Source organism: Notolepis coatsorum, assembly GCF_963971535.1.
Source record: "Notolepis coatsorum genome assembly, chromosome: 2".
NCBI classification, from domain to species: Eukaryota; Metazoa; Chordata; class Actinopteri; order Aulopiformes; family Paralepididae; genus Notolepis; species Notolepis coatsorum.
In genome coordinates this window covers 212,495,839-212,519,468 of record NC_140166.1, presented here as the reverse complement: position 1 = coordinate 212,519,468, position 23,630 = coordinate 212,495,839, and the positions used below count along the sequence as shown (strand labels likewise).

At 45.2% G+C, this 23,630-nt stretch overlaps 1 protein-coding gene across 1 annotated transcript in view; it reads left to right on the top strand.

Moving 5' to 3' along the window:
* Positions 1 to 23,542, top strand: part of LOC311223734 (serine/threonine-protein phosphatase 2A regulatory subunit B'' subunit alpha-like) — a gene marked incomplete at both ends in the record, with an annotated part of 90,833 nt that extends 67,291 nt beyond the window's left edge. Inside the window, 9 exon segments of the mRNA XM_084308506.1 lie at positions 1,033 to 1,135; positions 2,769 to 2,843; positions 12,048 to 12,291; positions 13,326 to 13,374; positions 13,829 to 13,918; positions 16,387 to 16,562; positions 20,369 to 20,487; positions 21,718 to 21,824; positions 23,446 to 23,542. Coding sequence (XP_084164632.1) covers positions 1,033 to 1,135; positions 2,769 to 2,843; positions 12,048 to 12,291; positions 13,326 to 13,374; positions 13,829 to 13,918; positions 16,387 to 16,562; positions 20,369 to 20,487; positions 21,718 to 21,824; positions 23,446 to 23,542 — 1,060 coding nt within the window.
* Between the last annotated feature and the right edge of the window lie 88 nt (positions 23,543 to 23,630).

Below are 23,630 nucleotides of genomic sequence, written 5' to 3'. Positions count from 1 at the left end.
CATCCTCTGTTCTCTCTTCTCCTCTCTTCCCCTCATCTCTTCTCCCCATCCACTCTTCTCTTCTCCCCATCCTCTGTTCTCTCCTCTCTTCCCCTCATCTCTTCTCCCCATCCTCTGTTCTCTCCTCTCCTCTCTTCTCCTCATCTCTTCTCCCCATCCTCTGTTCTCTCCTCTCCTCTCCTCTCTTCCCCTCATCTCTTCTCCCCATCCACTCTTCTCTTCTCCCCATCCTCTGTTCTCTCCTCTCCTCTCTTCATCTTCTCTTCTCCCCATCCTCTGTTCTCTCCTCTCCTCTCTTCCCCTCATCTCTTCTTCCCATCCACTCTTCTCTTCTCCCCATCCTCTGTTCTCTCCTCTCCTCTCTTCCCCCCATCTCTTCTCCCCATCCACTCTTCTCTTCTCCCCATCCTCTGTTCTCTCCTCTCTTCCCCTCATCTCTTCTCCCCATCCTCTGTTCTCTTCTCTCCTCTCCTCTCTTTCCCTAATCTCTTCTCCCCATCCTCTGTTCTCTTCTCTCCTCTCTTCCCCTCATCTCTTCTCCCCATCCACTCTTCTCTTCTCCCCATCCTCTGTTCTCTCCTCTCCTCTCTTCCCCTCATCTCTTCTCCCCATCCTCTGTTCTCTTCTCTCCTCTCCTCTCTTTCCTAATCTCTTCTCCCCATCCTCTGTTCTCTTCTCTCCTCTCTTCCCCTCATCTCTTCTCCCCATCCACTCTTCTCTTCTCCCCATCCTCTGTTCTCTCCTCTCCTCTCTTCCCCTCATCTCTTCTCCCCATCCTCTGTTCTCTCCTCTCCTCTCTTCTCCTCATCTCTTCTCCCCATCCTCTGTTCTCTCCTCTCCTCTCTTCCCTCATCTCTTCTCCCCATCCTCTGTTCTCTTCTCTCCTCTCTTCCCCTCATCTCTTCTCCCCATCCTCTGTTCTCTTCTCTCCTCTCTTCCCCTCATCTCTTCTCCCCATCCTCTGTTCTCTTCTCTCCTCTCTTCCCCTCATCTCTTCTCCCCATCCTCTGTTCTCTTCTCTCCTCTCCTCAGGTTGTTGCACCGTTGCTATGACGATTCCTCTAAGTTTATTTCCCTGCTAGCGAAGCCCAGCTGTAAATATTTGGAGCAAGAAGACTTCATTCCTCTGTTGCAGGTAAACGGATCATAACTATAAAGATCAATATCATCAATCAATCGGTCAGTATGTGGCACAGGTTTGGTTCGTACTAATCACACCAGGGCTGCCTTCTCTCAGTCCATTACTTGGTTAACTGCTTGTTTTGGTCTTTGTCAAGACCTTATTAGTCGATACGTACTTTTTTAAGCTTTTTTCCATGCTGAGTGAGTTATTTCCTGCGAAATAATAAGCACATCTCTGATAAGCTCTCTCGTCTAGAGGCATCAACCACTACACCATCTCTGATCCTCACATGTGGTTCTAGAGACATGGTCTCAACCACTACACCATCTCTGATCCTCACATGTGGTTCTAGAGACATGGTCTCAACCACTACACCATCTCTGATCCTCAATGTGGTTCTAGAGACATGGTCTCAACCACTACACCATCTCTGATCCTCAATGTGGTTCTAGAGGCATGGTCTCAACCACTACACCATCTCTGAACCTCAAATGTGGTTCTAGAGACATGGTCTCAACCACTACACCATCTCTGATCCTCAATGTGGTTCTAGAGACATGGTCTCAACCACTACACCATCTCTGATCCTCAATGTGGTTCTAGAGGCATGGTCTCAACCACTACACCATCTCTGATCCTCAATGTGGTTCTAGAGACATGGTCTCAACCACTACACCATCTCTGATCCTCAATGTGGTTCTAGAGACATGGTCTCAACCACTACACCATCTCTGATCCTCAGATGTGGTTCTAGAGACATGGTCTCAACCACTACACCATCTCTGATCCTCAAATGTGGTTCTAGAGACATGGTCTCAACCACTACATCATCTCTGATCCTCAAATGTGGTTCTAGAGACATGGTCTCAACCACTACACCATCTCTGATCCTCAATGTGGTTCTAGAGACATGGTCTCAACCACTACACCATCTCTGATCCTCAATGTGGTTCTAGAGACATGGTCTCAACCACTACACCATCTCTGATCCTCAATGTGGTTCTAGAGACATGGTCTCAACCACTACACCATCTCTGATCCTCACATGTGGTTCTAGAGACATGGTCTCAACCACTACACCATCTCTGATCCTCACATGTGGTTCTAGAGACATGGTCTCAACCACTACACCATCTCTGATCCTCACATGTGGTTCTAGAGACATGGTCTCAACCACTACACCATCTCTGATCCTCACATGTGGTTCTAGAGACATGGTCTCAACCACTACACCATCTCTGATCCTCACATGTGGTTCTAGAGACATGGTCTCACCACGACACCATCTCTGATCCTCACATGTGGTTCTAGAGACATGGTCTCAACCACGACACACATCTCTGATCCTCACATGTGGTTCTAGAGACATGGTCTCAACCACTACACCATCTCTGATCCTCAATGTGGTTCTAGAGACATGGTCTCAACCACTACACCATCTCTGATCCTCAATGTGGTTCTAGAGACATGGTCTCAACCACGACACCATCTCTGATCCCCACATGTGGTTCTAGAGGCCTCAACCACTACACCATCTCTGATCCCCACATGTGGTTCTAGAGGCCTCAACCACTACACCATCATATACTGTGAGTGTTCTTTGCTGTATCTATGTGTCTGACCTTCCGTGTGCCCGTGTGGTCAGGACATCGTGGACACCCACCCAGGACTGACCTTTCTGAAGGACGCTCCTGAATTCCATTCCCGCTACATCACAACGGTAAGTTGCACAGAGGAGTTTCCCGTTTGGAAGACAGTTGTGATGAATGAATCAATTAATGATTGTATATTTTTTATTCTATTCTTATTCTTAGGCAATTTGTTTTGTTATTCTTATTCGTGACTTTGTTCTGTCTAAAAGTATTTCTATTCTATTCTATTCGTATGATGAAAACTCTAGGGTGGGGGTTTGGAGGATTAAGCAATAGACTTGAGGGCATGCTGTGAAATGTTGTCTTTACGTCTGGAAGGTGCATCTCCTCTGCCCTGTGCCATGAAGACAATAATATAGGCCTGTATGTTGGAGTATCAGTGATGAGTTGTGCTTTACAGTCATAGATACTGAGGGTAGAGAGTAGCGGTGTAGCAAGACGTCATCATTATCCGTATCGGTTCAACCGACAGAATGATCTGTATCTGTATCTATATTCCAATAGAAGACCAGGCGTGGTTTATACCGGAAGTCACATTAAATCGGACAAATGTTGTATTTTCAAACCTAATATTCATTGGAAATGCAATTGTTGTGCCTTCAAAGCATCAAATTAATTTAATATTGGCATATACCATATTGGTCAGAATACAAGATGTTTTCTTTATTTACTATATTTTGCCTAAATTCACCACAATTTAATCATACACCCAACAAAATCGCTACATTACCCAATAGACCACAATATTTACAGTCAGAAATAGTAAATTTGCTTGCTTTTGACGATCACAGCAGTAGACCACAGGGCTCAGTTGAACACTGTTGGTGTTCAATGGTGTCACACGTTCAACGTTCCCCAGACGCGCGCTCTCTCTCTCTCTCTTCTCTCTCTCTCTCTCTCTCTCTCTCTCTCTCTCTCTCTCTCTCTCTCTCTCTCTCTCTCTCTCTCTCTCTCTCTCTCTCTCTCTCTCTCTCTGAGCAGGGACTGAGAGTTCACACAGTCAACGATTATCAGCCCACTTGTTTTCAGGTCAACAAGGTTAACGTTACAGTTTCTTCTTGATCCGACTCGGCACCTCATGTTTGTCTGACAAAACGGCAAAGACTTTATTCCCAAACCAGCTTTCTGCCCCGTTGGGATTCTCTTTCATTTCCTCCCCGATTCCTTCCCGCTGCTACTTTCAAATATGTCCGCCATGTTCCTCTGCCTCGCCTACTCATCATTCCGAACATTTCAACCAATCCCATAATCCTGTGGGCGGGGCATCGAGTTGTTTTTCTGAATAATAACAAGCAAATTCGGGCAGAAAAGAAAAATCAGTTTTCATTGCATTATCCACACTGAATACGTAGAGTCAGTGTGTTGTTAAACCGTTACCTCAGATTCCTTTTATTGTCACGTCATTCAGTACTTTACAGCAAAAAAACATTTTTTATTCACTTTGTTGTGGTTCCTCAACCATAGCAGCATCCAATAATATAAATTAAAAAAAATTAGCATAGAATAAGAATAGAACAAGATAAGATATGACTAAAATAAAGATGACTATGTACAGTTCTAAAAAGTGTGCAGTGCAGATAACAGGATAGATATTATACAAATGTAAAATAACAAAAGGCTATGTACAGTTCCAACTTGGAAAACTTGTTGTGTGATTGTGCAATGTCCACATTTTTATCAGTGGGTAAAATGCAATGTGCAATACAGTTCGATTGATCAGCAGCAACAGTGTTTCTCAAGTAGTGTAGGGGGGCGGGGTAGGATTTTCAACAGATATTTAGCTTGGACCTTCAAGACTGTGCTACTGAATTCTCCCACCCTTAAGAAGAGAACACACTGCACTTGGCAGCTGAGGGTAACTTTGAGTGGTGTAGCCAACTAATAATACTTAACACCAATATCAGGTATCAGCTGGTATTCCCCTTAAAGTTCCAGTACGTGGTGTTTGGTGAAGGCCACAGAGCATTAGTAAGTACACAATGGTGGAATGAACTACCCACCCCAGTTAGGACAGCCGAATCCCGTCCAATCTTTCGCCGTCGACTAAAGACGCACTTCTTCAACCATTATCTGAAATAATAAAAAAATTTAAAAAAATTAGGGATGCCCCGATCGATCGGCCACCGATCGTTATCGGCCGATAATCAGTATAAATATGCGATCGGTGATCGGTGATAATGCTTTATTTTCGCCGATCGTCAAAACCGATCTCACTCGCTGAGTTCTGTCTCAGACACCGGGTGGTGCGGCGTCTGCTCATCCCTCCAGCCCCTCCCGCACGCATGTAAACACGGGTCTAGTCTAGTGGGACGGGACACGGGAGGACGGCGTCTCCCTGAGCTAACGTTAGCTTAGCTACCGTTACAAAATGACCCAGTCAACTATTCACTTTTAGTTTAATACATGATGAGGCATTGTCTAACCGAACGGTATCTAGCCGGCCAGCTACCGATAGCTCCTGACATCAACAAACGCTCCAGCAAGTCTAGTAGAGACGTGTATGATACCTCAGCTAGCTCACGTTAGCGCAAGTTAGTTCACTGTTCAAAACGAAATGTCCCATGGAACTAAATAATTCACTGAGGCTTGTATTAACGTTATATATCCGGCTAGCAGTAGCTACAGATAGTTCCTGATATCAATGTCTTATAACACTGATTCGATGCGTATTCTAGCTGAGGGAATGTTGAATGTGATATGACCACAGTAACGTTATACCAATAGGGTCCAGCTGCAGCGCAGGAGAATCCTGGCCGTAGCTCGAGGCTACTCGAGTATAGGTCCAGCTGCAGCTCCGGAGAATCCTGGCCGTAGCTGGAGGCTACTAGAGTACACACAGACAGTGGAGCTTGTTGCGTGGTGGCGATGTCTCGCAGATAATACAAGTACAAGTCTAATTATATAATATATATATTTTATAAAAAAAAATAACCTACTGGTGAGATATGGATTAATCAGGAGAACCAGTAAGAGACCTCAGGGACCTACTGGTGTGAATGAATGAATGAAAACTTTATTTAACAGATTGCAGAATGGGTACAATACAGTACGGCTCAATACATACAATTGTTAAGGGGATGCAGACCTGAGAAAGACGTTTGTCTTGTTTCCATCAGGGTCCCCCATTTTCAATTCATATAGACATTTATGACATACATAACATACATGACATTTATGGCATAGGGACATATAGGTATTTAGTACTGATACATTTGTGACATAGGCGGTATTCAAATATACAGTACTGTTACCCCTAGATCCTGACAGAGTATATACATATGATGGGGAGGGGACTGTACATTAGGAGGGGGTGGGTGGGTGGGAGGGGAATATACATACGGCGGGGAGGGAATATATACATGCGGTGGGGAGGAGACTGTCTATTAGGAGGTGGTGGGGGTTTTGGGCATTTACGGTGGCCAGTTTCGAATTGCAGCCTCCCGTAGGTGCTCTTTAAGGGCGGTTTTGAATGTGGGCAGGGATTCACATTCCTTTACAGCTTTGGGTAGGGCGTTCCACATTGTTGTGGCATAATTGCGAAACGTGTTTAGTCCCTTGTTTGAGCCGAATCTGGGTTTAACATGATTTGTTGAGCTTCCTCTGGTGTAGTGGTTGTGGTATTCACTGACCTTTGGGAAGTATTTTGACATGTACATGGGCACCCCGGTCGTATAGTGTATTGCAAGTTGCTGTACTCTGTCGTCTACTCTAAGCCATCCTAGGTTGGCAAAGTGGGCAGGGGTGAGGTGGGTTCTGGGGTTCAGGTCAAGTAGTAGTCTGACCAGTTTGTTTTGTGATGTTTGTAATTTTGTTTTAAGCGCCTTTGAGGTGCTTTGGTACCATGAGGTGCACGCATAGTCATAGTACCCTTGAATGAGTGCTCCTGCCAGAGTCCTCAGGGTATTCTTGTTTACCAGAGAGGAGATCCGGTACAAGAATCTAGTTCGTTGGTTGACTTTTTTTATTACATTGGATGCCATTTTGTCACAGGAAAGATTTGCCTCTAGGATGGAACCCAGGTAGGTAATTTCGTCTTTCCTTGTGACAATATTGTCACCCACTGTAACTGAGAAGCCGTCGGTCTTGCTGAGTTTGTTATTTGAACCGAAGAGAATGGACTCTGTTTTGCCCATGTGTAATGATAGTTTGTTATCAGCGAGCCATATGCAGATTTTGCCTAGTTCCGTGCTGAGGGTTTTTTCAACCTGCAATTTGTTCTTGTCAGAGACCAGCAGGGCTGAGTCGTCCGCAAACAGGAACAAGTTGCAGTCACAGGCTGACGACATGTCATTTGCATAAATTAGGAAGAGTAGCGGTCCTAGTATGCTTCCTTGTGGAACACCACAGCTCACTGTGAGGGGGGGGGATAGAGTACCGTTTACCTCTACCATCTGTTCTCTCCCCTCCAGGTAGGATTGCATCCAGCTCACTGATAGGCTATCAAAACCAATTGCTTTTAGCTTGTCCATTAGAATGGAGTGATTGACAGTGTCGAAGGCCTTTTGTAGGTCCAGCATGACCATGCCGCAGTATTTGCCAGCGTCCACCTCTTGTTTGATGTGGTCGTTCAAATAGAGGAGGCATGTGTCAGTGGAGTGGGACGTTCTGAAGCCAGATTGGAATTCGTAGATTAGGTTTTTTTCCGCCAGGTACTTTTCGACCTGTTCGTAGACTATTTTCTCCATGACTTTCGAGATGGAGGTAAGAATAGAAACAGGGCGGTAGTTGCCTGGGTCTAATTTGCTGCCCTTTTTGTGTAGAGGGGTCACTCTCGCAATTTTGAAGTCCTTGGGGACGTGCCCCTGTTTTATAGAGAGGTTTATTATGTGTGTGATGACTGGGGTGATGGCGGCTGCTGCGTCTCTGAGGAATTTGGAGGGGATGTTGTCATGGCCAGTGGCCTTGTTAGGTTGGAGGGCGCTCAATTTTTTGAGTACCTCATCGGTTGTTACCATTTCAAGTTTGAAGTCGTCTTTGTGGACCCCTAGGTTTTTGTAGTATGCTACTATGTGTTCTACCCCATAATGCCCTGAGTGGGAGGGTAGTTTGTTTACCAGTGTTGTGGCTATGTTTGTGAAGAATATGTTTAAGTAATTGGCTACATCCAGCTTGTCTGTGATGAGCGTGTTGTCCGTCTTTATGTTTATGTTTGAGAATCTGGTTTTAAGTTTTTTACTGCAGCCTAGTTGATTATTGAGTAATTTCCAAAGTTCGCGGGGTTTGTTTTTGTTTTCCTCAGTTTTGTCGTTGATGAAATTTCTTTTTGCGGTTCTGATCATGGTGTTTACGTCATTTCTTAGTCTGTTTCTTTGGATTTTTAGTTCAACCACGTGGGCTTGGAGTTCACTGTTTGAGCTTTTGGAAAGCTTTGTCTGACTTTTATGAAGTTCAGAGCATTTTTTGTCTCTGGTTTTCATAGCGGCCAGTATTTCAGTGTGCATCCATGCCTCAGCGCGATTTTTAACCCTGGTGGTTCTTATCGGTGCCATGTTGTTGAGTATTGCTGTGAATTTGGTTTTGAATCCAAGCCATGTTTCTTCAACCTGTGTACCACTGAGCTCATCTGACCAGTCCAAGCTCCCCAGTTCTAGGTTAAAGGCCTCTCTAGAGTAAGTTTTGAGGTCTCTAGATGTGACTGTTTTGTGACAGCCGGCCTTCTGTTTTAGCTTTTTGCGGGTACAGAAAATCATATAATGATCACTTAACCCGCATGCTATCACCCCTTTACTGGAGATCATGGACTTGTCAGAGGTCAAAATGAGGTCAATGGTGGTTTGTGTCGAATCGCATACCCTTGTGGGTTGTGTGATTAGCTGGCTGAAACCGTGCAGGTCAGAAAATCTACTGAAGGCCTTGAAGACGGGTGCTGATTTACGCAGCATATCCGTGTTCCAGTCCCCAATAAGAATTTTTTCTACCCCCTCCACCCCAGCTAAACACCCATCAAGTGTGTCATAAAACCCACTCTGTTCTGGTGGTCTATAGATTGTGCCTACTAGTACCGGTTTCGCCCTGTCTAATAAGATTTCAATCCAAACAGTTTCAATTTCATCATGGTTAAGGTCAGTACGGTTGATGTATTTGGTGAGATATGGATTAATCAGGAGAACCAGTAAGAGACCTCAGGGACCTACTGGAGAGATATGGATTAATCAGGAGAACCAGTAAGAGACCTCAGTGACCTACTGGTGAGATATGGATTAATCAGGAGAACCAGTAAGAGACCTCAGGGACCTACTGGAGAGATATGGATTAATCAGGAGAACCAGTAAGAGACCTCAGGGACCTACTGGTGAGATATGGATTAATCAGGAGAACCAGTAAGAGACGTCAGTGACCTACTGGTGAGATATGGATTAATCAGGAGAACCAGTAAGAGACCTCAGGGAGGGAGGGAGAGATATGGATTAATCAGGAGAACCAGTAAGAGACCTCAGGGAGGGAGGGAGAGATATGGATTAATAATCAACACTCAGTAACATGAGCAGGCGAGGGTTTCTGTGTGAGTCTGTAAATATGTGTCTCTGAGGCAGCTGAGAGAGAGAGAGAGAGAGAGAGAGAGAGAGAGAGAGAGAGAGAGAGAGAGAGCAGGGGGGGGGCTGGCTGGCGTGTTAACCTTTTGATGACATCACGGAAAACACTAATGCCACCGGCCCTACAGCCCGCTGCGGCCGTGGAGGTCCTGGCCCGTCCGCACGCACGCCCATATTTAGACACTTCCCGGTGTTCTGGGTGGCACTAGTGGCACAGGCGCGTTGCCTCGGAGACCACATAGTGAGAAATGGGTGCTAATCCAGTCGCTCAGGTGGTTGTGTGTCCGCCAAACAGAGGAGGCCTGGATGTCACTGCACGACACGTGCCATGGTTTCTGAGGCCAATGTGTGACCAGAGGACTCGTGTGATGCAGGCCTGGGACCCAGGCTGAGAGAGGAAGAGGTTCTGAAAGATCAGGGTGTGTCCACCGCGTGCCCGCTCATAAAACACAGTTGTGATTGTTGTCTATATCAGTGGTTCCCAAACTGTGGTGCGCGCAAGCGCCCTCTAGGTGGTGCGTGACATGAAAAGGCTAATGGTGGTAAAAAAAAATAAAAATAAAAAAAAAGATTTTACAATAAAATGTCATACAAATCTTAGTCAAACCTTTAGTATTATAGATATTAAACATGCTGGCAGAGTATTGTCGTGAACATTTTAATTAAATAAAGAAATTCCCTATCCATAGTCGCCGTGGGAAGAGATAAAATAAAAAATTAAATCTGTGCACGGAGACTAGCAACAATTTTTTCTAACAGAAACCCATTGGGTGGTGCGCGAGCTAGGTCGGGAGGTGACAGGGGGTGCACGGCCAAAAAAGTTTGGGAACCGCTGGTCTATATGTATCTATGTATCTACCCTCTGTACAGCACTTTGGTTGACATGTGTCATGTTAAATTGTGCTATATAAATAAATCTGATTGATTGATTGATTGATTGATTGATACCGTGTACCGTCTGATTTTCAGCTCTCCATTCTAACCTGGTGACCATTATTGGAAACCCCACCCCCACCTTGCAGCTACTCTTTTTTTATCTAAAGTGACAATTGTGCACAATTCGTTTAACGGTGCAAATCCCGAGTGCTTCGCCTTCACTCAGAGTGCATTGCGTCTTCTGAACAGGCTGGGTCGGGGGGGCGGGGCAAGAGTAGGATAAGATAATATAATATAATAAACGATATTCCTTTTTTTTTTATCTCCTTGGGGAAGTTCGGGGTCATATCAGCGTGGGGGAGTGGGGGAGAGGAGGTATGGGCAGGGTGATAGAAGAAAGACATAATAGGCAATACAATTAAATCTGCATAATATACGTTACAGTCCGTGCAGAGTCAGACACACTTAGGGCTTGTGTCCATAGCGGACGTTTTTTTCAAGGCGGACCGCTTTGAAAAAGCAAAAAAAAAAGCTCAGAGCGTTTTCCTGAGTCTCGCGACTGCCGCGGCTCCCCCACTTGCTCGATGTTGATTGGTCGGTCGAAAAAAGTTACCTTGATGAGCGTGCTCCTCTCCAAAAGTTGAACTAGTTTCAACTTTAGGCGCTGGGAGCGCTCCGCCCAAAAACGCTGCCGCCGAGAGCGCTAAAACGCGAGGCGCGGCGCTGGGAAAAGGAGCGCGCCTGTTGCGTCTGTAGCATAGAAATGAATGACAGAAAGGAGCTGACAACTCATAAAACGCTATGGACACAAGCCCTTAGGGGTCAGACATTCCTCATAGTTCTCAAGTTCTGCAGCCGTTAGTTCTCCAGCTGCTGGCAGACGTTCATGTGCCCGATTGTGGAGCCTGATGGCTACTGGCACGAAGGACCGGCCGAGGTGGTTAGTGGAGTGTTGGGGGGGGGGGGGGTCTCGCAGAGGGGTATGAGTCTGTGACTGAACGTGCTCTCCTCATCTTGGCTAGCTCCTCGCAGAGGGGTATGGGTCTGTGACTGAACGTGCTCTCCTCATCTTGGCTAGCTCCTCGCAGGGGGGTATCGGAATCAGAATCAGAAAGGTCTTTAATGCCAAGTAGTTTTCACATACAAGGAATTTGCTTTGGACGTTATGAGTCTGTGACTGAACGTGCTCTCCTCGTCTTGGCTAGCTCCTCGCAGAGGGGGTGGGAGGGGGGGGGGGGGGGGCTACAGCATCAGTTCAGCAAGTGTATAAAAAAAAGTGACCTTTATAATGATTGCATTTGTAACTCCTCCACTGAAGACTAGCATATTAAATGGTCGATGGTGCATTTATATAACAGCCTTTATCCAAATGTGTTCCTCACATTCACCTGGGAACCTTCCCGATTACCAGACCACCGCTCTACCTCCTGACCCCGAAACGTTGTATTTTTTATATATTTAAATTTAAAGGAACACGCCGCCAACATTAGCTTACCGTCTTTGTCTATCGTCTTCTCCAGAGAGAGACAAGAAGATAGATACCAGTTTCCTCTCTGTGCGTTCAGTAGAAAGCTATCTGACTGCACGTTAGCCTAGCTTAGCACAATGAATGGAAGCGGACATGACCGGTTAGCCTAGCCATTGTCCAACTAACACCTCTCCCCCGAAGGCTAACCGGTCATGTCCGCTTCCATTCACTGTGCTAAGCTAGGCTATCTATCTATCTCGTCTCTCTCTGGAGAAGACGGACGGTAAGCTAATTTCCCAAGATGTTGCCGTGTTCCTTTAAATATTACAACACTCGCTGATCCCTAGACTGTTAACGGCCTATCGACTCTAAGCCATTGGTCCATGTTGATCCAGGTGATCCAGCGGATCTTCTACGTGGTGAACCGCTCGTGGACGGGCCGGATCACCATGACGGAGCTGCGCAGGAGCAACTTCCTCCAGACGCTGGCTCTGCTGGAGGAGGAGGACGACATCAACCAGATCACAGACTACTTCTCCTACGAACACTTCTACGTCATCTACTGCAAGTTCTGGGAGCTGGACACAGACCACGACCTCTACATAGACCCCAAAGACCTGGCTAGATACAACGACCATGGTGAGACGGTCTGCCTGTCTGTCTGTCTGTCTGTTCTGTCTGCCTGTCTGTCTGTCTGTCTGTCTGTCTGTCTGTCTGTCTGTCTGTCTGTCTGTCTGCCTGTCTGTCTGTTTGTCTCGTCTGTCTGTCTGTCTGTCTGTCTGTCTGTCTGTCTGTCTGTCTGTCTGTCTGTTCTGTTTGTCTCGTCTGTCTGTCTGTATGTCTGTCTGTCTTGTCTGTCTGTTTGGCTCGTCTGTCTGTCTGTCTGTCTGCCTGTCTGTCTGTCTGTCTGTCTGTCTGTCTGTCTGTCTGTCTGTCTGTCTGTCTGTCTGCCTGTCTGTCTGTCTGTCTGTCTGTTGATCGGTCGATTGGTTGGTCTGTGTGTTAGTGTGTCAAGTCGCTCTGTATGTCAATTATCCAGTCGTTCAGTAAGACTCATCCATATATTATTATTATTGGGCGGCTACGTGGTGCAGTGGGCAAGACGCTCACCACGAATACTGGAGACGCTGGGTTCGCCTGTTCGAGCCCAGCGCTCCACATTGCTGTCAGTTTAGCTGGTCGTCCACAGTAATACACATTGGCAGTATTAGGGGGTGGGAAACTGATGGGTGGGGATCGGGCGTTGTGGACAGCGACTCCTACAGGTCGGTTGGTGCGCCTGCGCAGTAGAATCAGGAAGCGATGGGGGCGGCGCCCCTCCAAAAGCGCAGACCCCTGACGCTGAAAGATCGCGCCGCGCAGGTGGAAAGATGCGACTGCTGTTACCTCGAGTACCGGAGGGGACTCGTGCAATGTATGACTTAGTCCACATTGCAGCCGGCTTGTGGGAGGCAAGAAACAGCGTTCGAGACAGGGGAGGGTTGAATTGGATGATACGAAATTGGGATGGGAGAAAAATAGAAAATGGGAGAAAAAGTGGATAAAAATATATATATATTATTATTATTATTATTTACAGTCAGAAGGAATAATCCTCTCCCCCCCCCCATCTCCTACTCCTCTCCTCCTCACCTTCCTCCTCCTCTCCTCCTCCTCCTCCTCTCCTCCTGCAGCCTCCTCAAACAGAATCATTGACAGGATGTTCTCGGGGGCAGTCACACGGTAAGCACACACACACACACACACACACACACACACACACACACACACACACACACACACACACACACACACACACACACACACACACACACACACACACACACACACACACACACACACAGATTATACAGTCTTGATTTGAATCCACAGATCTTCACACACACATGGGATTAAAATATTAAAGGCACCCGCCAACATTATGGGAAGTGCGCTCACCGTCTTCTCCAGATTCAGACAAGAAGATAGATACCAGTTTCCTCTCTGTGTGTTCAGTAGAAAGCTATCCGGCTGCAAGCTAGCCTAGCTTAGCACAAATTAATCGAAGTGGATACAGACCACTAGCCTAGCTTAGCACAAATTAATGGAAGTGGATACAGACCACTAGCCTAGCTTAGCACAAATTAACTGTCATAACGAACATGGATCTGGTTTGGTTCTGTCCTGTCGTCTCCAGGGGGAACTCGGTCCAGAGAGAAGGAAGGATGAGCTACGCCGAGTTTGTCTGGTTCCTCATGTCCGAAGAGGACAAGAAGAACTCCACCAGGTGTGTGTGTGTGTCTGTGTGTCTGTCTGTATGTATGTGTGTGTCTGTATGTGTGTCTGTGTCTGTGTATTTGTAAAACAACTTTATTGGATAATGCGTTGTTTGTCATTTGAAGCCCGTAAATGCCGGCTCCATGTTTCTCTACTGTAATACTTTACATACGATGACATTTCACTATCTTTGGTATCATAGTTACTTTATTGTTAGGGTTTGATATTGTGGTACTTCAATAGTCCAAATCTACTCTCTACCCACTGTAGGATAATTCCTTTATTGACCCCCTTGGGGAATTTCAGGCATCATAGCAGCATGGGGGGGGGGGGGGGGGGGGTACAGGTATTTATTTATTTTATTTTTTATTTATCCTTTATTTATCCAGGAATGTCCCATTGAGATACAAGATCTCTTCTTCCAGGGAGTCCTGACCAACACAGCACACAACAAGTTTCAACATAAAACAGGGCATTAAACAAAAAACATACAATTCAAATATAAATACAGAGGGTCATTTGTGCAGTGGCAAGGAGCATAATCACATCAACAATAGCATCAGGTAAAACAGTTACATGTTTCATAAAGGGCTAATCGTAGCATACCTTTAAAAGCATTCACAGTAGGAAGTGCCTGTAGACAAAGTTTCACTTGCAGCGTATTCCATAAAAAGGGAGCATAGTGGGAGAATGCAGCTTTACCAAGCTCTGACTGCATCAAAGGAACATTTAACAGCATCCCATTTGCTGCTCGTCTGGTATTAAAAAAGCAAGTATAAAAGGACAGAAGTCTGGAGATATATAAGGGCAGCTTACCTAGCAATGACTTAAGGATAAAAATCAACATGTGTGATTGTCTTCTTTGGTACAGAGAGGACCATCCTAATGACTGATACAAAGTGCAGTGGTGGGTGTGAGAGCCTGCACCTGTTACAAAACGTATGGCAGTATGGTACGCAGAATCCAGCTTTTTAAGCAGGGAGGAAGGAGCATGCATATAGATTACATCGCCATAGTCTAATACAGGCAGAAAGGAACTCTGCACAATTCTCTTCCTGGCTTCAGACGGGAAACATTTCTTTAACCGGAAGAAAAAGCCCAGTTTAGGTCTAAGTTTTCTCAGTAGGTTCCCAATATGAACATCAAAGGCCATCTTTTCATCAATCCATATGCCCAGATATTTATAGGATGCTACTTTGTCAAGGCATGTCCCTTCCAGTGTCAGAATCGGGGGGACAGCTGTATTAGCTCGAGAGCGAGAGAAGGTCATGTACTTGGTCTTTTTTGCATTAAGGACCAGTCTTAGCCTTAGCAAGGAGTGTTGTAGTGTATTAAAAGCATCCTGTAGAAGCTCTATGGCCTGAGTTAAAGAGGAAGCCACTGTGTAAACAACTGTATCATCGGCGTATAAATGAAAACGTGCTGGGTTTATCCCATTTCCTAGTTCATTTATAAAGATGGAAAATAAGACAGGGGCCAAAATAGAACCTTGTGGAACACCTTTGTTTACAGTAAGAGCAGCTGAGGTATAATCTTCTACTGAAACACACTGAGTTCTTTCAGATAGATAGTTTTTAAACCAGCTCAAAGCCATTTTACCAAGACCTATGCAGCCAAGCCTTTGCAGTAGCAATGCATGATCCACAGAATCAAAAGCTTTAGACAGATCAACAAACAATGCTGCACAGTGTTTTTTCTTGTCCAGTGCTTCAATTATGTCATTTGAGACTAGCATAGTTGCTGAAGTAGTACTATGGCCTGATCTGAAGCCTGACTGAGACTCGTTAAGAATATTATGGTCAGTTAGAAACTTTTTCAGTTGTTCGTTTACAAGAGATTCAAAGACTTTGGCCATTACAGACAGTCTGGAAATAGGGCGATAATTATTTAGGTCAGAGGGGTCTCCGCCCTTTAACAAGGGGAGAACCATGGCCGACTTCCATGAGCTAGGTAATTCACCAGCACAAAGACTGAGATTCAAAATAGAGGTTATGGGTTCTGCAATCAGACCTGCAGCAACTTTGAAGAAGAACGGCTCTATCTTGTCTGGGCCTGAAGATTTCTTTACATCTAGGCTCATTAAAGCTTTGTGAACCTGAGAAGTCAAGATGGGGGCAAAGGTGAACAGTTGATCAGGGTCAAGTGGCGGAGGACCCGGCCGGCAGGGTAATAGTAGAAGATATAAATACAGGCAATATAATTTTAGTACAGTAGAAAGGTTAAAAATAAGCAGTGTAAACAATATAATTAACTCTGAATATAACTCAAAGGTGCAGATGAAAGGTGCAGTATGTCCTATCAGTTATATAAAACATTACAATAAATCAATAACACTTGGAATCTGAATATATACTACGAGTAAGTAAAGTATACAGTATACACAGGTGCAGAATACATGTATGTATATATATATCTGTATGGAGGAGGTCTCTCTCTCGCTGTGTGTGTGACTCCCTCGTGTCTCTGTCCCCTCTCCAGTATAGAGTACTGGTTCCGCTGTATGGACGTGGATGGAGACGGGGTTCTGTCCATGTTCGAGCTGGAGTATTTCTACGAGGAGCAGTGTGAGAGGATGGAGGGGATGGGCATCGAACCCCTGCCCTTCCAGGACCTGCTCTGTCAGATGCTCGACTTGGTCAAACCTGAGAGCCAAGGTTGGTTCCAAATCCTTTACTTGCTCTCTCTCTCTCTCAGGATTTAGGAGCGCTGAAGAGCAAGTCGTGAGTCGGACAGACTGGTGTGCGCCGTGTTCTTAACTCTTTGACTGCCACCAGCTTTCGCCATCTTTACTAAAAATGGTGCCAGCGTTGTTGACCATTTTAGCAATGTTTGCAGACCCATCGTGTGTTCTGTATTATAGCTATGGAGACAATAGTATATGGCTCATTTTACAGTTGTTTGTAGTCCATTACTGACTAATCAGTTCATTTCTACACACTGTAGTTTGTTACACGCTACATGCTAGATCGTGAGATATGACGCGTTTTATGCAATAAGCCCAAATAGTTCTGGTTGATCGCCTGAAGCCCCAAATACTCCCAAATCAAACGTATATACCATGTACATTATGTGCCTTCACAAAATCATCAAGTCTTACCCCGAAAATGTGATCATTACAAAAAGCTTGGTTTAGGTCCGGTAAGATACGACACTGTGATCGCTACAGAAACATGTTTCAGGTTCGGTAAAATAGACATAGAATACCTTACCTTAGCCAGAAGGTACTCCAAAAAGAATAATTCCAATGATCCCATCGGCGATCGCGATTACTCGTTTATATGTAATTACTCGTGTATACGGGAAACTATAGGTTTTGAGGCGAGGAGATCTCCTAGCGATTGCTCTGCAAGAGCTCCTCCCCCTCTGAGCGAGTCAGGAAAGAAAGATTTCAGGACAGAGACAGTTTAGTTCAGACAATCAGAGTTAAAAAGGTAGGCGATACTGCCACCTGCTGAGATTCGATCGCCATTGCAATTCCAACGTAGGCCGATGATTCAGAGACACCTAGAGGGCTCCGGCTGACCGTATAGAACGGGGATCAAAGGAAAATATCAAAGGATCAAGACCCGAGAATACTTGGGTTTCTGGCGCTCAACGCATGGCAAGACTTTTCTCAGGTATGGCGCTGAATGAGTTAAGGGCTTTATTGGAATTAAATAATAATAATAATAATAATAAATACAACAATATTTGTATGATAGAAAATTACATTTTACATTTACAGTCATTGTGATGTCTGAGAATAAATACAAGCACTACACCAACACTGCAAATGATTGATTGATTGATTGAAAACTTTATTAACAGATTGCAGAATGGGTACAGTACAGTACAGCTCAATACACACAATTGTTAAGGGGATGCAGACCAGAGAAATACTTTCGTCTTGTTTACATCAGGGTCCCCCATTTTCAATTCATCATAACATATATGACATACATGACATACAGGTAGACAGTACTGCTACATCTATACGGTACATAAGATGACAGTGGATATATAAATAAGAACTAAACCCAATTGCGTGGATATAGCTATAGTGGAGGACTCTTTGCGCCGCCCCTGTGCCTCAAATAGATTCGCTATCAGCTCTATCTTTAATCTTTCAAAATGTTCAGTTGCTATTGCATGCACTCATCTGTGTTTCACTACACACATGAGTGCATGCTTACCAGCTCTCGGCGTTGCGACCGGCTTGGCCGGCCGTCATACTAACACAATTGGCAGTGTTAGAGGGTGGGAAAGCCGGCAGGTGGGGATTGGACGTTGTGGACAGCGACTCCTACAGGTCGGTTGGTGCGCCTGTACAGCAGAAACAGGAAGTATCGGGGGCAGCGTGAGCCTCCCACGCAGCGACGGCGCCAGAGAATTGGCCTCGCGGGAGCTTTGGAGGGGCTGGATTGTTTATAGTAGGGGCTAATGAATTTTAATGCAACAAACAAAATACCGGCTAATATGGCTAGGGGTCGGCTATTAGGTTTGGCCACGGGCCATATTTTCCACAAGCCGTTTCTTGGCGGGCCAGGATCAAAAACAATGGCTAATTTAATATACTGATATTGAAAAAAAATAAAAACGTTTTTCTCTGGTCTGCATCCCCTTAACAATTGTGTGTATTGCGCCGTACTGTATTGTACCCGTTCTGCAATCTGTTTTTCATTCATTCATTCATTCATTCATGAACAGCAGATCAGCTGTTGCAGTCAGATCACCGCGGCGGGTGACGAACAGATCAGAATGCATGCAAACACGACTCACCCTACCTTGTTTGTTGTTAAGTCCTCCAAAATCCCTGCTAATGTTTGAAACATGTCACATATCCACTCGCCGCCCTCCAATTCCAGATTGGCGTTGAATGCAGCAGCTACTTTATCTGCCAACTTGCCTCGTTGTTGTTGTTGTTGTTGTTGTCGCCACATATTATGCAGAGAGGACGTCGGCTCGGCACGCAAGAATCACCGACCTGTTGCGATAAACCCGTATTTTATGTATGGCTCCTGTTTATTAAAAGAAGCGTTATATTTCCCCGAATCGTTCTTATTTATATCCAAAGATGTTTGTTTTGTTTTTTGAACTCGCACGCATCTCGAACGCGGAAGTGAAAGTGCGTTAGGGACTATTGGTGTAGTCCCGGTGGGACTATTCCATTGGTTCTCCCAGTCCACGTGACCATTTCTAGCATTTCAATTGGCTATAGTGACAGACATGCTTTTGATGACGTCCGGTAGATAGATACAGCTTCACAATAAAAGAGGTGGAGATACTCATCACGCAAACCCACGATAATGTTGCCGTCTCTCTGCCAAATTTCTCAGTTCTTCGCTAAAATACATTCGTAATGTATTTTATATATAAATAAAATAAAAAACATAACTGGGAGGGGGGGCTTAGAGGGGGCTAAGCCTTTTTCAGAGGGGGCTTAAGACCCTGCTAGCTCCTCCCCCCCGCCGCCCCTGCTCCCACGCGTTACTCCTCGCCACGGAGAGTTCGAGCTGTCTGGTGAAAAGATGCGACAGGCTGCCTCCTCGTGTACCGGAGGGGACACGTGATGCAAGGCTTCTATCCTCACTACAGCCGACCAGTGGGAGGCATAGTCTAGCAACGTTCAAGACAGGGGAGGGGAGAATTGGAATTACGAAATTGGGATGGGAGAAAAATATGTCACGCTATGTGTACTGTACGTTCTACAGTATGACTACTATAGGGCAGCGCATACAGTATGCACGCGCGTGTGTCTGTGCGCATGCTGCGGCAGGTAGCCAGGAGCGTGCAACAAGACGGTATAAATATGGAATATTAATACAGTCTATTCCACTATAGCTATAGTGTGCTGTATGATGACAATACATTTTAATCTAATCTAATTTTGATCAGTTGGAAATCGCTTCCGCGCTACCTGTTGAATATGGGGGGAGCCTCTCCCGCTTACGTTTTGCACACGGCCCTCGCCTTATAAGGAGCTGGCGGAGCGTGTCTGTATGCAAATTCAGGTCTACCAGAACACGCTTCCAAATTGTGAATGAGTGACGTACTTGGCAGCTTAAGACAACCTCTCCACGCGTTGATGAATCCGGGGTTAACTGTCGTAGGCTTTCTCTTACGAACTTCCAAGGAGGTTAAGACAATGTTGGTGAATGAATGAGGTCCATTGTCTCTATCTCTCTGTCTTTCCCTCTGTCTCGCTCTCTATCTCTCTCATTCTCTCTGTCTCTCTCTATCTCTCTCTCTCTCTCTGTCTTCCTCTCTCTCTCTCTTTTTTCTCTCTAATTCTTTCTTTCATCTCTTTTTCCTCTTCCCCTTTGAATTCCGCATAAAAGGACCTTTTTCATCTTCAAAATATTTGTATTTCTCTCTATGTCTCTGTCTCTGTCTGTCTCTCTCTCTCTCTGTCTCTCTCTCTCTCTCTCTCTCTCTCTCTGGTACCTAACTGCCTCTCTGTGTGTGTGTGTGTGTTCTCCAGGTAAGATCTCTCTCAGTGATCTGAAACGTTGTCGGATGGCTCACATATTCTTCGACACCTTCTTCAACCTGGAGAAGTACCTGGACCACGAGCAGAGAGACCCCTTCGCTGTGCAAAAGGTCTGTGCATCTTATCTTTAATGTTATTAAAGGTCCAATCAGTGATCTGAATGTAATGTGACTTGTGTAAAAAAAAAAGTTTGTTTTCGTTGGTAATGTAACGGTGGAATAAAACGGTACATTCCAACAGATTTTAATTTCAACAGGTTAACCCTTTCACTACCACACTACAGAAGGTTAACCTTTCACTACCACACTACAGACGGTTAACCATCTGTGGTGTGGTAGTGAAAGGGTTAACCCTTTGTCGTGTGGCAGTGAAAGGGTTAACCTTTGGTAGTGTGGTAGTGAAAGGGTTAAGAAAGTTCCCCAAAAAGCGTATTTTCCATCTATAGATCAAACTCCATATGTGAATAATATACCCCACGTGTATATGGTGATACACAAAATCTCAGATTGTGGCTGTAAATCATATACGGTATTTGGCTGTAGGCAGGGGGCTGTTAAAAGGCAATTGGCCCATCTCAAACGCCGCCCTCTTTTCTTGATCCTCCAATCGCAACTGTCGCTTCCCTCTGACAAACCTTTCAAGTGCAAGGTTAAAGTTTTGTTTTATTTGGCACATACTGTACAAAGTACATTACAGTGAAACGCCTGGTTCTGTATGAATGAGCCCCCTGAGATTGTGCTTCATACAGTAAAAAGAAGTTAAAAGTAAAAGAAAAGTTGTGGTTGGAGGGTAGAGAAAAGAGGGGGCGGAGCTTGAGATTGGGTAATCATCCTCTGCTTCGCGTTGAGGCGACGCCCCTTTCTTGGCTGCAGTATGTACGGGGAATAAGTGCCCCTCCCACCGTCCCCTAGAGGCCGTGTTGGGAAAAGTACATAGTGTATCTGCTTCTTATTGATGTTCATACACGTTGCCTGTCGACTGTACTGCATGCATGTCGATATGCATTTAATATACGCTATTCTATTGCAATACACTGTTCTAGTGTATTCTGAGTTGCTGAGTACAGTGTATTATGCTGTATTGTGAAATGTTGTTTTGTATTTTGCAATATTGTGAGTTGCACAGACGTTTTAGTACTGTATACTGTATTCCAGTGCCTTGAGAGTCATACAGATGTGTTTAATATACTGTATTGATCTGTATTCTACTGTACCGTGTGATCTACTATTGTACTATATTGTGAGTCGTACTGGAAGTCGTACATGCTTTTTGTGTACTGGGTGTGTTTCTGTGGTGTACTCAACACGTGTGTGTGTGTGTTGTGTGTTGCTGTGTTCCAGGATATAGACAGTGAGGGCCCAGAGCCATCAGACTGGGATAAGTACGCTTCAGAGGAGTACGAGATCCTGGTGGCTGAGGAGACCGCTAATGAACAGCTACAGGAGGGGTACGACACATCTCTTTTTGTCTACTACATTTGAATACTTTATTTGGTTCCACAAATTATATTACATAAACAGGGAATCAAATGTATCGGGGCCAAGCAGCACTGAACACTTAAGGGTACACATAGCACCTCCTTCTCCACGTGGCTAAGCTGCCAATAATAGCTGAGACAGAGCAATATTTCGCAATTTGTTTGGCTTTTCTTTTAGACATTGCAGCAATTCTCAGACCGGTCATGGTGCACTTGTATACATGGCCAAGACTTCCGAATACAAGTACACTATATCTACACCTATACCCAAGGTCGGCCATCACACTGAGCAGTGGTTGGTATTTGATATACTTGTCCCGGAAGGCCTGGTCCATGTACAGATCAAAGGTACAGCTTACTTCTATGACCAGCACCTCCCTGTGGCTGGTGTCAACAAAAACAACATCCGGTGTATTTGGTATGTTAGCAAAAACATCGTTGGTAAGGCCAAACCACTCTGGTTGCACTCTAGCATGTTTGTACATTGCTGCACTAGATGGTGATATGTTCCGTACCGCATCAGACACAATGCACACACGCACACACACACACACACACACACACACACACACACACACACACACACACACACACACACACACACACACACACACACACACACACACACACACACACACACACACACACTGCAGTTCAGCTGTAACAAGAACCCTCCCTCTTGAAACCAGCTGTTTAGAATTGCAGCCACAATCGCCGTAGTTACTCACGTGCGTGTGACGAGATCTTGGAAAAGTGTGTACAAGATGGCAGCTCGCTCGTAAATCTTCTCTTTTCTTCCTGAAGTTGAACCTAAAATGTGTTTCTGACAAAAAAAATTAACGGTAAGGTTGATAAGCCATCGCTGGATCTCAAGTCATATTTGATCCGCAACGCCTATTTTTCGACAGTTTGATCTGAATTTCGTTCGACGGTACAGGCTCGTACGTCATTGCTAGATAATTATGTACGATCAAGGTCATTCCAGCCACAGAAACAGCCCGGTGACGGCGGTGAGAACAGGACTGAAACAGAGGGGTAAAGAGGAATGCTAGAATGCATAATCTGTTTTTTTGGGACATGTTTAATAAGGAACCTCAAAGACTTATATATTAACTTGTTGAAAAGGACTCAAATATGTCCCCTCAGCCACCAGGCTGATCAATGCCTCAGGTCCCCCCCCCCCCCTCGGTACCCCCCCCCCCCCCCCCCCCCCCTCCTCTGCCCCCAAGTGACACTGGCACAATGACACTGACTGCACTGCACTAGTCCGTACTGGATCTCTGCACTCTTCACTTTATATATATATATGTACTTTATTGATTAATCCCCCACTGCACTGTTTCGTTTCTTGTCTGTGTTGGTGTTGTTTACTGTGAAAAAAGATAGAAAATGCATACACTGTATTGCTGCAAAAATTACCAATGTGTTTTACACAAATGGCTCAATAAAGGAATCTGAATCTGAATCTGAATGTCCCCTTTAAGTTGTCAAATATGAAAAATTAAAAAACACTTGACGAATAAAATGTATTATTTGTTCTTCAGTGAGAGATGGTATCAGTGTAACCCGGTCTTCACGTTGTCCTCTCCAGGTCATTCGATGACGACTATGAGTCGGACGAGCTGCAGGTCCCTGGAGACATGGGGAACAAAATGGAGAAGCTGGTCATATCCGACCTGTCGGCGTGAGAAGATTCCCCCATCCGGGAGTTCCCCCCGGAAAGCCCTTTCCTTTCCTTTCCCTGGACATGCGGGAGGGGGTGGAAGAGAGAGAGGG